We start from the raw sequence: 13,858 nt of genomic DNA on the forward strand, positions 1-13,858 counted from the left end.
CTGTTCAAAGTCAGTTTAGAGAGCGCGCAGAGAGCGAAGGGAAATGTAGTCTCTCCCCTCCACCTTCCTCCTGGTCTCTAGGGGCTCCCTCTGCGCAAGTGCAACTTAGGCCCCGCCTCTTCCCTTTTGAGTTCACAGGTCTGGAGCGGGGAAGATTGTGGAGCGTTTCTGTCGGGGTGTCATGTGCGAGAACTGCGCAGCCGGGACGGGGACTTCGCGTGGCCTGGAGCTTTGCTGAGAGCCGCATTCTTGTGGCGGGGGCGGAAGTGGTACGTCTCGGGCCGCCCTCCGTCCCAGGCGGGGCCGCAGTGCCTGGATCTCGGCCCTGGGAAGGTGGGTGGGGTGATCCCGGTTCTGGCCTCGTGGTCTCGGGGGCAGGTGGAGCTGAGACCTGTTAGGAGCGGAGACGGTGCGTGTGGGGACGGAATGCCCGGCCCCGCCTGCATCTGACGGGGGGACGCCGGGGCGGACAGTGGGAGGGAAAGCGCGGTGGTCACGCTGGCCGTGAGCGGGCCAGAAAGTGCGGGAGGAGGGTGTGCTGGGCAGCCCTCCTCTGGAGCGGGAGAGACCCGGTCGTTTACAGCAGTGTCACCGGTACTGTGGGCGGAAGAAGTAACCTGGGGACGAGTCAGGTCTGCAGAGGAAGCTATGAATAATGCCTGCTTCATGGCGTTGTTATGAGAATTCGATATGGGTCATTTGGAAAAAGAGCCAAGTGCCAGGTACTGACCGCCGAAAAAGTGATAATAGATGTTGTTGTTCAGAAGACACTTTGTTGTTTTCCTTGGGTGGTTTACATAAGCCTCGCAATTATCTCGTGATAGCGGTATGAGCATCTGCTTTAAACACACGTTAAGCAGAAAGCAGATCTGAGTCTCAGGGGGGTGAGGTGGTCCTGAGTTTGAGAGCGCTGGTCACTTCTCCAGCCTCACCCGGAATGTGACAGAGCCAGGAGTCGAACGGTCGTTCATACCGTTCAGTCATCAGACGAAACTTATCAAGAGTCCCTTTTGAGCAACTGCAGCCCACTAGAAAGTAGTAATTTTTAAAACTTTGCCATAAAGCACCGCATCCTTTTTTTTGGGCATTCTGTGGATTCTCTAACTCAAGGGGTAAACAGTTTTGCTAGAAAAATAGGTAAAAGATGCAGCCTGTGTCTCTTTTTCTTACTGTTAATTTTAATGAAGTAGTGTCATCCTTGGCTGCACTTCAATCATCTGTTGTTCATTTTTTGTTTGTATTTAATTAAATCAATTTACATCAATGGACAAAATTATTTTTACCAAATGAGAGTGGTAGGTTTAAGCCCCGTGATCATTTCAGACTGGTAGGTGGACAGATGGTGTTTCCACAGGGTCTTTCCTTTGCCTTTTCAAGGGCTAAAGAGATGCTGTAGGGAGGCTGCTTCTCAGCTGGACTGCTGATGTGATTGGGAGGTGAATGTAGGAACTGTAAGGCAGGCCAGGTGTCCTGACCCTTTGCTCTTTTTGTCCCCCTAGCTGAATCTTCACCGTCCTCTACACTGTCCCAAAAACTACCGAAAATGAACATATCCAAGGTGAGCTCTTTATTCATCAGCTACTTTGTGCTGTGATAGATTTAACTTGATTTCAGATTGCTCTCAGCTTGTGTTACACATCCTTTATCAGTGTAAGTTATTTCTCTTTTATAATCGGTTTAAGATTTTACTTGAGTCATGAATCTACACTGAATTATATTGAACACCTTTTTGTATCTTTTGGAGTAAAGGTATAGCTTGTTTTCTTTAATCTACAAATATTAGATGTAGCTGAAATGGGTTTTAAAATGTTAACTTACTCTTGAATTCCTGTGTAGACCCTATTTGCTCATGGATGTGTTTTTTTGTTTTTGTTTTTAAATTTGTAACTGACATCTTTTTGCTAATATCATATTTGAATTTTTATTCCTGTATTGACAAACTAGATTAGCCTATAATTTTGTTTTCTTGTATACCTGACCAACTGTGGTATCTCGGTTGTGCTAGTCTTTTCAGGGCACTTTCCTGCTCTTTTCTCTTCTCCCCTCCCCTCCCTTCCCCTTTCCTTTCTCCTATCCCCCTTCCTCTCTTTTTCTCTCTCTCTCTCTCTATTTCATATGAGAAAATCACCTGCTATATATTTCCTTAAACTTACCTCTAAAATTGGGCTTTGTGAGTACATCTGCTTTTTTGTGTAGATGTAGATTATTGAATCACTTTATTTAAACAATCATAGATCTAGTCTGGTTTTCTATTTTTTTAATTACTACATTTTCAGAGAAAATTGTACATTTTTATCTGTTTTTAAATGTGTTTCATAACCTTGTTGATTGTATTCTCTTATATCTGTTTTGTTATATCTATAATTTCTGTTTTCATATATTTAAATTTTTTACTTAATACAGGGAATGCTGATCAGAAAGCAACCAAATGTGTTGCTGTTTGGCCCTGTCATAAATCTAGAATTTCAGAGTCTGAGGATGGGTTGGAAATTTGTACAGGTAGTGTATTCTAAATACTGAGTTGAGGGAGCATACACTCAACCATTTTGCTGGTTCCCACTTCATTAAACCAGCTGTCAGTTTCTTTTTTTAGATAGGTGATACGTTCCTCTGACTCTAAAATCTAAGCAGAAAGCAGACTCATTGAGGTCTGTGATCATTTTGAATTTTTTGTTGTTGTTCAAAGAATGAATCAAGGTTATTGTTATTACTTTTTTCTAGTGGAGTTTTTTAGTCTTGCATGATTTTTTGTCAGAATATACTTTCTCCATTGAATTGCCCAGACACCTAAATTAAAGAAATGTGTGTGTGCACATATGTTTGTATATATCATTTTTAGACTTTCTCTTCTTTTGATCTGTGTGTTTCACTTTTGTTAACATCACACACTATCTAGAGGTGGCTGTATGGTATGTCTTGAAATCAAGTAATATCAGCTCTCCAGCTTTATTGTTTTTCAAAATGGTTTTCATATTCTAGGATGTTTGCCTTTTTACATAAATATTAGAATTAGGTTCTGAATCTAAAAAAACCTGGTAAGCTTTTAATTATGATTTCATTGAATCTATAGCTCTCTTTGTGGAGAACTGATACCTCCACCATATTGAACCTCCTAATCTATGAATTCAATATTTATCTCTGTTTACTAGGTGTTTTAGAGAATTTTGAGGTGAGAAAGTGCATCACCTGACTTATAATTTAAAATATAACTCTGAGAATGGACTCTAGTGAGACAGTGGTGAAAACAGAAGAGTTAGCAGGCTCTTTCAGTAATCCTTTCAAAAAATGATGATGTTAGCAGCTGTACTTTGAAGTGATCAAATTTTGAATGGATTTTGAAGGCAGAGCCAAATGTATGAAAATGCCTGCTTCCCTAGGACATTGCATATAAAGAGTATACTGTCAGATATTTTTGATAATATGAAAAGATTTTCAGTTTTTGTCTTACATTTTTAACCATAAACTTGATAGGAATTATTTCCAGAGGTATTTTCCATGTCACCTAATTTTGAATTCTTCAGATTGATGAGAAATGTGCTTTCACAGACATCAGTGTCATTCAGGGACGTGACTGTGGAGTTTACCCTGGAGGAGTGGCAGTGTATGAACTCTGCTCAGAAGACCCTGTACAGAGATGTGATGCTGGAGAACTACAGCCTCCTTGTCTCATCAGGTGAGCCTACTTTATCATGCAAGTCTGCCTAGAGTGCATGTGATTTTATGCTGCTTTTTTTTTTTTTTTTTTTTTTTTTTTTTTGCGGTACGCGGGCCTCTCACCATCGCGGCCCCTCCCGCTGCGGAGCACAGGCTCCGGACCAGCAGCCATGGCTCACAGGTCCAGCCGCTCCGCGGCATGTGGGATCTTCCTGGACCGGGGCACGAACCCGTGTCCCCTGCATCGGCAGGCGGACTCTCAGCCACTGCACCACCAGGGAAGCCCCTCTGCTGCTTCTTTTTTTAAAAAAAAATTACCTATATTGAGGTATAATTAACAAAAAAGAAAATTCAGCAAGTTTCTGTTTATAATTGAGTGAATTTTGAAAAATGTGTACAGCTGTACCAGCAAAATCATGATACAGATTATTTCTATCACATGAAAATTTTCCTTTCTCAGTCAGTCCTCTCTTCCCACCCATTTTCTGATAATTATTGATCCACTTTCTATTTCAATACATTTGCCTTTTTTGAAATTTCACATACAAGTTTGTGTACTATTTTTTTGTATGGCTTCTTTCATTTAGCTTAATTCTTTTGAGATTCATGGATGTTTGTTGTGTGTATCTGTATTTATTCTTTTTATTGACGAGTAGTGTTTTGTTCTATGCCATGTATTTTCAGTTGTTCATAAGACACTGAGGTCCTTATCAGTTTGGTGCTATCATAGGTAAAGGTGTTATAGATATTTAAGTCCATGTTTTCATTCCCTTGTGTAAAGACTCTAGTTGTGGTTTTCTGGGTCTCACGGCAAGTATTTGTACCTATAAGAACACCTGGTTTTACTGTGCTTCACTTTATTAGGCTTCCCAGATGTTACATTTTTTACAAATAGAAAATCTGTGGCAACCCCTTGGGTCTGACCACATGTATTGCTCCCAGTTTTCAAACAGCATTTGCTCACCTTTATCTCTGTGTCATGTTTTGGTAATTCTCACAACGTTTCAAACTCTTTCATTATTTTATTTGTTATGGTGATCTGTGATTTTTGATGTTATATTGTAATTGTTTTGGGGCATCATGAATTGCACCCATATGAGATGGCAAACTTAATTGATAAATATTGTGTGTGTTCACACTGCTCCACTAACTGGCCATTCCCCCATCTCTCTCCCTCTCTTCAGGCCTCCCTATTCCCTAAGACACAATAATATTGAAATTAGGTCAATTAATAACCCTACAGGGGCCTGTAGGTGTTCAAGTGAAAGGAAGAGTTGCATGTCTCTTACTTAAAATTAAAAGCTAGAGATTATTAGAGAAGAAGGCACCTTGAAAGCCGAGATCAGCTGAAAGCTAGGCCCCTTGCACCAAACAGTCAGCTAAGTTGTGAATGCAATGGAAAAGTCCTTGAAGGAAAATAAAAGTGCTAACTCCAGTGAACACATGAATGATAAAAAAGTGAAACAGCTCAATTGCTGATATGGAGAACATTTTAGTGTCCTGGATAAAAAGTCAAACCAGCCACAACATTCCCTTAAGCCAAATACTAATCCAGGGCACAGCCCTAACTCTCTTCAATTCTGTGAAGGCTGAGGAAGGCGAGGAGGCTGCAGAAGAAGAGGTTGAATCTAGTATAGTTTGGTTCATGGAGGTTAAGGAAAGAAGCCGTCTCTCTTAAGATGAATGTTCAAGGGGTATCACCAAGTGCTGATGGAAAAGATGCAGCAAGTTATCCAGAAGTTCTAGTTAAGATGATTAATGAAAGTGGCTACACTACACAACAGAGTTTCAATGTAGATGAAATACTCTTCCATTGGAAGAAGATGCCATCTAGGACTTTCAAAGGTAGAGAGAAGAAGTCAATGCCTAGCTTCAAAGCCCAGACTGACTCTCTTGTTAGGGGTTAGTACAGCTGGTGACTTTAAGTTGAAGCCAATGCTCATTTACCATTCTGGAAATTCTAGGGCCTTTAGAAATTATGCTGAATCTCTTTTGCCTGTGCTCTGTAAGTGGAACAGCAAAGCCTGGATGACAGCACATCTGTTGACAAAATACTTTACTGAGTATCTAACCTGTTGTTAGACCTGCTGCTCAGAAAAAAGATTCCTTTCAAAACATGCTCATTGGTTATGCACCTGGTCACTCAAGAGCTCTGATGGAGATGTACAATGTGATTAGTATATTTATGCTTGCTGACACAACATCCATTCTGCAGCCCATGTGTTGAGTTGTTTTGACTTTCAAGTCTTATTATTTAAAAAATATATTTTGTAAACATAGCTGCCATAGATAGTGATTCCTCTATAGATCTGGGCAAAGTCAATTGAGAACATTCTGGAAAGGACTGACCATTCTAGATGCCATTAAGAACATTTGTGATTCATGGGAAAAGGTCACAATATCCACCGGAACAGGAGTTTGGAAGAAGTCGATTCCAACCCTTATGGATGACTTTGACAGTTTCAAATTTTCAGTGAAGGAAGTAACTGCAGATGTGGTGGCAGAAACAATTAGAATTAGAAGTAAAATCTGAAGATATGTCTGAATTGCTTCAATCGCATGATAAAAATTTAATGGATGAGGAGTTGCTTCTTGAAGAAGCAAAGAAAGTGGTTTCTTGTGATGAAATCTACTCCTGGTGAAACCACTGTCCATAAATTTAAGGGTTTATTTCTGGCCTCTCAATTCTCCATTGTTCTCTGTTTTTATTCTTAATGTGTCTATTCTTACACCAGTACTACCTTAATAGTATAGTACAGTATTGTGATTTACAATAAGAAAGATATATTTGGTCTTCATCCCTGTTCCTGGCACAGAGTTCTAAAACCCTGGCAATTTCAAAGTGATACGAGAGATCGAGGTGTCTTACTCATAACAAGCCCCTTTCAACCATGCCTGAGTTCATGTTACTGAGGTGACTTTTGGAAACCCCCTGAGGATATAGGCTTGTTGCCGAGAATGCCAATCAAGTGACTAGAGAGTTGGGACTTTCAGGCCCATCCCCTGACCTGCAGGGAGGGAGAGGGCAGGGCTGGAGATTGACTTAATTACTAATAATAATTATTCCTGTATAATCAAGTCTCCATAAAAATGTCTGAACTGTGGGGTTCAGAGAGCTTTGTTGTTGGTGAACACTTGTAGGTGGTGGGAGGCTGATGCTCCTGGACAGGGCATGGAAGCTTTGCCTTATGCAGCTTTTTTGTCTGGCTGTTTCTGAGTTGTATGCTTTGTAATAAACCTGGCAATCTATTAATAGTAAGCAAACTGTTTTCCTGAGTTCTGTGAGCCATTCTAGCAAATTAAACCTCAGGGCCAGGATGTGGGAACCTCCCATTTATAGCTAGTTGGTCAGTAGCACAGGTAGTAACCTGGGCTTGTAATTGGCATCTGAAGTGTGAGGCGAGGCAGTCTTGTGGACTCAACCCCTAGCCTGTGAGATCCGATGCAAACTCCAAGTGGATATGTCAGAACTGAATTGAATGTAGAACACCTTGCTGGTGTTGCAGAGTTGCTTGGTAGTGGGAAAAACCTCTACACACTCAGTGACCAGCAGTGAAGTAGTATTGAGAATACATAAGTATTCTGTGAGTAGAGACAATAATATAAATGAGAAACAGTAGTGTTTTCTGTAAACAGAGTAATTGAAAAGTGTGAGCTCTCCAGTTTTTTTCTTTGTCAATTTCTGTAAAAGAAAGGAGCTGTGATTTTGTTAGTGGTTCCATTGAATCTGTAGCTCAATTTCTGGAGTATTGCCATCTTGACAACATTAACTCTTCTGATCCATGAACATTGAGATTCCAACCCTTATGGATGACTTTGACAGTTTTTTTCTATTTATTTAGGACTTTTAAAATTTATTATAATGATATTCTGTAGATTTAAGTGGTCTATTTATTTAGGACTTTTATTTATTTAGGACTTTTTTTCTATTTATTTAGGACTTTTAAAATTTATTATAATGATATTCTATAGATTTAAGTGGTCAAATTTTATACTTTTGTTAAAGTTATTTTAAGTATTCTTTTTGATGCTCTTTTAAATGAAATTGTTTTTATTTTTCATTTTAGGCTTGTTCATTGCGAGTGCATGGAAATACAACTGGGTTTTGCATATTTCCTTGTATTCTGCAACCTTGTTGAACCTGGTTATTAGCTTTCGGAGCTTTATTTATTTTTGGAATCCTCAGGGTTTTCTATACTGATTTGGTTTACCTTGCCCTTCCTTTCTTTGCTGTTTTATGATAAAATTTAAGCTCATGAATTGAGACTTGGTTTTACTTTTTTAATGTAAGCATAAGGCGCTATATTTTTCTTTGAAAACTGCTTTAGCTGCATCACACAAGTTTTGATGTTATGTTTTTATTTTCATTTAATCCAAGATATTTTTTTAAATGCCTGGTAATTTCCTGTTTGATCCATTGGTTTTGTAGAATTTGTTTACTTTCTAAATATTTGTTTCGTAATTTCTTACTGTTACAATTTTTATATCCTTTTTTGTGTGTTACTCTGGATAATATTTCATGCATGATTCAGTCTTATTAAATGTATTGAAATTTGTCTTAGGGCCTAACATATGATCCTGGGGAATATTCCATATGTGACTGAAAATGGTATTTTTTCTAGATAGGGATTAGTTCCAGTGGGCTGATTGTATTGCTTAAAGCCTCTATATCCTTTTAATATCTTATCTGTTTGTTCTATTAAATATTGAGAAAGGAATGTGCGTATCCAAGTCTAATTTATTTATATCGTCTTTCCTTTTTAATAGGATTTGCTTCATGCATTTTGAAACTCTGTTTTTTAGTAAACCACTTAGGGTTATTACATCCTCTTGGTGGATTTTCCCTTTTAGCATTTTGAAGTTTTTATTGATATCCCTGGTAATATTTCTTTCTCTGAATTTTGTACTGTATAGTCAGTCAGACTTTCATTTGCTTCTTGTGTGCTTCGTATGATATATACTTTTCTCTGTCCTTTTATTTCTAACCTATCTTTGTCTTTATATTCACAGTTGGTTTCTAAGAGACAGCAAGGTTGTCTTGATTTTTATTCACTCTGACAATTTTTGTGTTTTAGGGAAATGTTTACATCACTTATATTTAATGTTATCTTTGTGGTTGATACCTTCTGTTTTTTTCTGTCTTTATTTTTCTTTCCTTTTCCCTGGCTTCTCTGTGCTTTTTGTTTTTTAATTTTTGGCCACACCATGTGGCATGCGGGATCTTAGTTCCCCTACCGGGGACCAAACCCACATCCTCTGCAGTGGAAGCACAGAGTCTTAACCACTGGACTGCCAGGGAATTTCTTGTGCTTATTTTTAATGAATCTCTTTTACCCACTTTTGGCTTCTATGAAATGTACTTTTTGTTTTCTAGTGGTTGCTAAATATACATCTCTGAAGTATCAGTCTACCTTCAAGTAATACTTGTTACTTCAACTATGTCATAAGAATATTACAACAGACTATTTTCACTTTCTTTCATCCTTTGTGTTATTGTTGTTATTGATTTTATTTCTACATATCTTGTAATCCCCATAATGCATTATCTTCTTATAGTGTTATTTTCACTTCAATATGTTTTTAAAATGAGAACAATATTTTATTTACATATCGTCCATTTACAGTTCTCTTTATTTCTTTGTGTAGATTCAAATTTACACTTTGTATCATTTGTTTAAATCTAAATGACTTATTTTAACTTTTCTTTTAGATCAGGTCAGCTGGCAGTGGGTTCATTTATTTATTTGTTTGTCTTAAAAAGTCATTATATTTTTCGATATATACTAGCGCTCTGAGTTCTGTTTGAGTTCGCTCAAAATTCCAAATAACTGGTTTGGGGAGAGAAGAGGAGCCTCATTTGATTTGGGGGCTGTTGAAACTTAATATTTAATTTTGGATCCTTTTTTTAGCTGAGAAAGTTGGTAAGGTGAATGATACACTGAATGTGTAAGATAAGTATAAACAGTTTGAAAATCTTATGTTTGGGCATATTGACTTTTTTTTTTAAGCTGCCATTTAGAATAAATCAAAGGGGAACAGAAATGTCTGCTATTCTAATATTAAAGACTTTTGAATCATCTTGGAATTGGTTAGAAGTGCAATCTTTCATATATCATCCCAGAACAACAACTTAGTAGAGTGCTCAGTTGGCCGGGTGCCCATTGAAATTTATGGGGAATTCTTGGAGGCACTGAATGTGGCAGGTTTATTAAGACCGTATAGTCCTTTGACCTAGGAGGCCAGTGACGTTTCAGAGTGCCTTTGAGGTCAAAAATTGTGATGATGACACTAAGATATTAGCCTTTTTCACCATTCACAAGTAAACAATGGAGTTTTCAAGTAACTGCGTGGCCGGACATGATAGAACGAATAGAGCAGGAGCACGGGAGAACCTAGATGTCTTATTAAAGAGATGTGTCAGTTTTTATTTCTAATGTAAATATTGGTAATCCATAGCACAAAATCTTTTGGAGTCTTCCAGTGTTTTTTCCCCCAGGTGATATATTTTCCTGCCTTTACTTCCAATTTGTGACTTTTCTTTATAACTTTGTTTTCTCACCATGTTCCTGTTTTCTCTATCTTCGTTAACATGTGGAATGTATTAATAATAGCAGTTTTAACGTCCTTGGAGGCTAATTTAATCTCAGGTTACATTTCTTCTTCTGTCCCATTGATTGACTTGTCTCCTTGTCGTGAATCATGTTTTCCTTCTTTTCATACTTGGTCTCTTTTGATAGTGTGCTGCATGCATACTGTGAATTTTACACTGTTGGCTGCTAGATTGTCTTGTGTTTGTTTAAATACTTTGGGGCATTCCTGGGGGGGCGGTAGTAAATGACTTGGGAGTAACTTTAATCCATTAAGTGCTGGCTTGTAATTAAGCAAATTAACTAAATTAATTCAATGTTTGCTTGTTATTTGAGGTCTAGAGCATTCTTGTTTAGGACTAATTTGGTCACAGTAGTGGGACAATAATACCCTTTTGTGAACAGTGTCTAATACCTCATGTATTCCACATGTATTAGAAGATCTTTCCACTCTTTCTAAACATCCTGTCTGTGTTTACGCTTTGGGAATTTTTCCACCTATTGCATTTGGGTTCTTTTCCTCCACTGTTGGAAGTTTTCTTATATGAATATACAAATTTTACTCAAGGTGACCTTTCTGTTGGAGCTTCCTGCTTCTCTCTCAGTGTACCTCTTTCCTCTGAAATATTTTACTCCAGAAATTCTAATTGTTTTGGCTTTCCTGAGCTCCCAACATTGCCTTCTGTAGTTACTGAGATCAGCAGGCTGTGATTCGGTGTCTTCTTCCTGTACCATAACCTAGAAATTCTATTTCTTCCCTTCTCTCAGAGATCCTTGTCTTCCAGTACCATTGTCCAGTGTATAATGCCTAAAGGTCATTATTTCATTGATTTTGTATGGTTTCCGGTTGTTTGGCATGTACCATTATTCCTCTTACACCATCATGGCCATGACTGGAAGTTCCTATGCAGAACCTTATTTAAACCTCTGTACCTGTAGACTCAATGTTATGTATCCTTATGATTCAGGGGTTTAAGGAGATCAATTTCTTTTTAGATTCAGAAAAAACAACATTGTAGTTTCCTCTCCAAAGGAAAGGTCAAATGAGCACCATAACTATGCTACTCCCTAGAACTATTCCTTCCTTCACATTCATATGCATTAAAGCCAATGCAGCTGATCCAAATCCTAAATTATTTCCCATTTGCAGGGTATTGTTTAACAAAACCAGATGTAATCGTCAAGTTGGAGCAAGACGATCCATTGTTGTTAGAGGAAGAGATTCTAAGCAAGAGCCATGCAGGTGAGTTATTGAGTACAGTAGACAGGTCTCCAGGGGAAATAGGATCCAAAGTGGTCACTTAGAGGTGGACACCAGGAAATTGTTTAAATGCTTCCCCTTTTGAGGACTTATATCTTGAAGTTTAGAAAGAGTAGACCTAATATGATGTAGTAAGGGAGTGTGTAAGAAAAGGGATAAAATATAAGCACATTGATGTTCTCACTTTGCAGACAGTAAAATGGAAGATAGAAATCCACCTACGTAGATAGTAACTTTAAATATGAATGATATAAGCATTTCCATTCAAACATAAAATTTACTGATCTTTCATGTGGGTAATTTTCTTCAGTTTTATGCACTGCTACCTTAGATAGAAATCAAGAGTCAGTAAATTATGTGTTTGCTCCTGGTTTCTCTATTGTTTCTCTAGCCTGTTTAATTATCTCTACCCTAGTACCATTTCATATTGATTATAGCACCTTTATGACATGTTTTAATAATGAGCTGATCAAATTTCAAAATAATACTCATGAGGCTTTGTTTGGCATTATGCTAAACCTTGAATTTAACTTTGAAAAATTGAATTGAACCTTAACTAAGATCAATGAGTCCTGAATTATTTTTAAATGTTTACTTCATTTACAATTTTTTATTTCTAATTTTCCAAATTAATTTTAGGTATGTCTCTGATACGGTCTAATAACATTTTCTTTTAATAGTTGACCTTAGCCCATTCATATTGATTGACTGTCCATTGCTTCTATAATGCAAACTTATGTATAATGTTACAGAAACTCTTTTCGGTAATAGGCCTGTTTCCTTTATTTTTTAAAATAAGTGTATTTTTCTCCCAGTAATTTAGTTAAGTTGTACTTTGGCTTAAGTAGTGACCTTAAAAATTGTAATCTCAGGACTTCCCTGGCAGTCTAGTGGTTAAGACTCCGTGCTTCCACTGTAGGGGGCATGGATTTGGTCCCTCATCAAGGGAACAAAGGTCCCACGTGCAATGTGGTGTGGCCACAAAAAAAAATTATAATCTCATGTAATGGCTTAATCATCTATTTATTTAGACAGTATCTGATAATCACCTGATATGAAACCAGTTATGAGACTAAAATGCTTATTTTCTCTTCTGTCTCATATTTTAACACCCAACTTTAGTTTCTGTTAAAATCTCTTAATTTTTAGCTTTTGAATATCAAAAATGACTATTACTTGATTTTAAAAACATGTATTTTGGTTCCTAGTTTTTCACGATGAGAAAAACATCAGGATTATATCTCATCGCTTTCGTTACATCTTCCTCCTCCACATATTGGATATATTTTTTCTAAACGTCCAAATTCTTAAGGCTTCTAAAAGAGAGTTGTAAAACAGTACAGAAATGAGAGCAAACAATTACTCTAAATTTTATGAGTGATGTGACCTGCAGAAACTTGTGCTTAAGAAAGTCCTGAAGTTTCCCTGATACAGTCATATTCTATTTCTTGATGAGGATGATAGTTCCGTGGCTGGTCACTCTGTGGTATTATTATAATGGACAGAATAGTTGTATATATTTATGCTAAATTTCATATTTTTATAAATGTGAGGAGACAGATCATACAGTGAGAGATGATATTTGTTACAAATGTACTTCAGAAAGGATTTGTTTCTATAATAGATAAAGAATTCAGATCTCAAGACAAGTATCTTCTTAGTATGGCCTTCTGTGACTATTATATTTAAAATGTCACCCCTGTCCTTTCTTCTGTTTTATTTTTCTCCCAACCACTCATCACCTAATATACAATTGTCAGGTATTTTGTTTTCTGTCTGTCTCTTTCCACTGGAATATAAGCTCTCTGAGAACAGATATTTAAAATATTTCATTCACTGATTCGGCACCTGAGACAAAAACTTGGGACTCAAATGTATGTTAAGTGTTAAACTACTGAAATTGTGAGTAAAAAGTCAAGCAACCCATTAAAAAAAAAAGTTAAAGTCCATAAACAGTTATTTCTCAAAGAAGGGAATAAATGGAATTTATGAGAAAAAGTGCTCAATTTGGGTAATGTGGGAAGTACAAATTCAGATTGGATCTCATATAGCATGATTTTATACCCACTCAATTCTCAAACATGAAGAGGTCTTATGATTCCAAGAGTATGAGGATATCATGTAGGGAAGCATCTACAAGACAGGTAGCAGAATTAATTGGTGTAAGTATTTGGGAAAACAGATTAGCATTTTCTTTAAAGTTTAACATGCCTGGGACTTCCCTGGTGGTCTAGTGGCTAAGACTCGTGCTCCCAATGCGGGGGACCTGGGTTCAATCCCTGATCGGGGAGCTAGGTCCCACATGCCACAACTAAAGAGTTCACATGCCACAACTGAAGATCCCACATGCCGCAAC

At 37.5% G+C, this 13,858-nt stretch overlaps 1 protein-coding gene across 1 annotated transcript in view; it reads left to right on the plus strand.

Moving 5' to 3' along the window:
- The first annotated feature begins 677 nt into the window (after nucleotides 1-677).
- The window catches only part of LOC136124998 (zinc finger protein 420-like), a 96,013-nt gene continuing 82,832 nt past the window's right edge, over nucleotides 678-13,858 (plus strand). The window contains 5 exon segments of the mRNA XM_065879857.1: nucleotides 678-722; nucleotides 927-1,035; nucleotides 1,500-1,558; nucleotides 3,547-3,673; nucleotides 11,392-11,484. Coding sequence (XP_065735929.1) covers nucleotides 678-722; nucleotides 927-1,035; nucleotides 1,500-1,558; nucleotides 3,547-3,673; nucleotides 11,392-11,484 — 433 coding nt within the window.

The sequence above is a fragment of the Phocoena phocoena genome, chromosome 6 (genome assembly GCF_963924675.1).
Source record: "Phocoena phocoena chromosome 6, mPhoPho1.1, whole genome shotgun sequence".
Classification (NCBI taxonomy): Eukaryota; Metazoa; Chordata; class Mammalia; order Artiodactyla; family Phocoenidae; genus Phocoena; species Phocoena phocoena.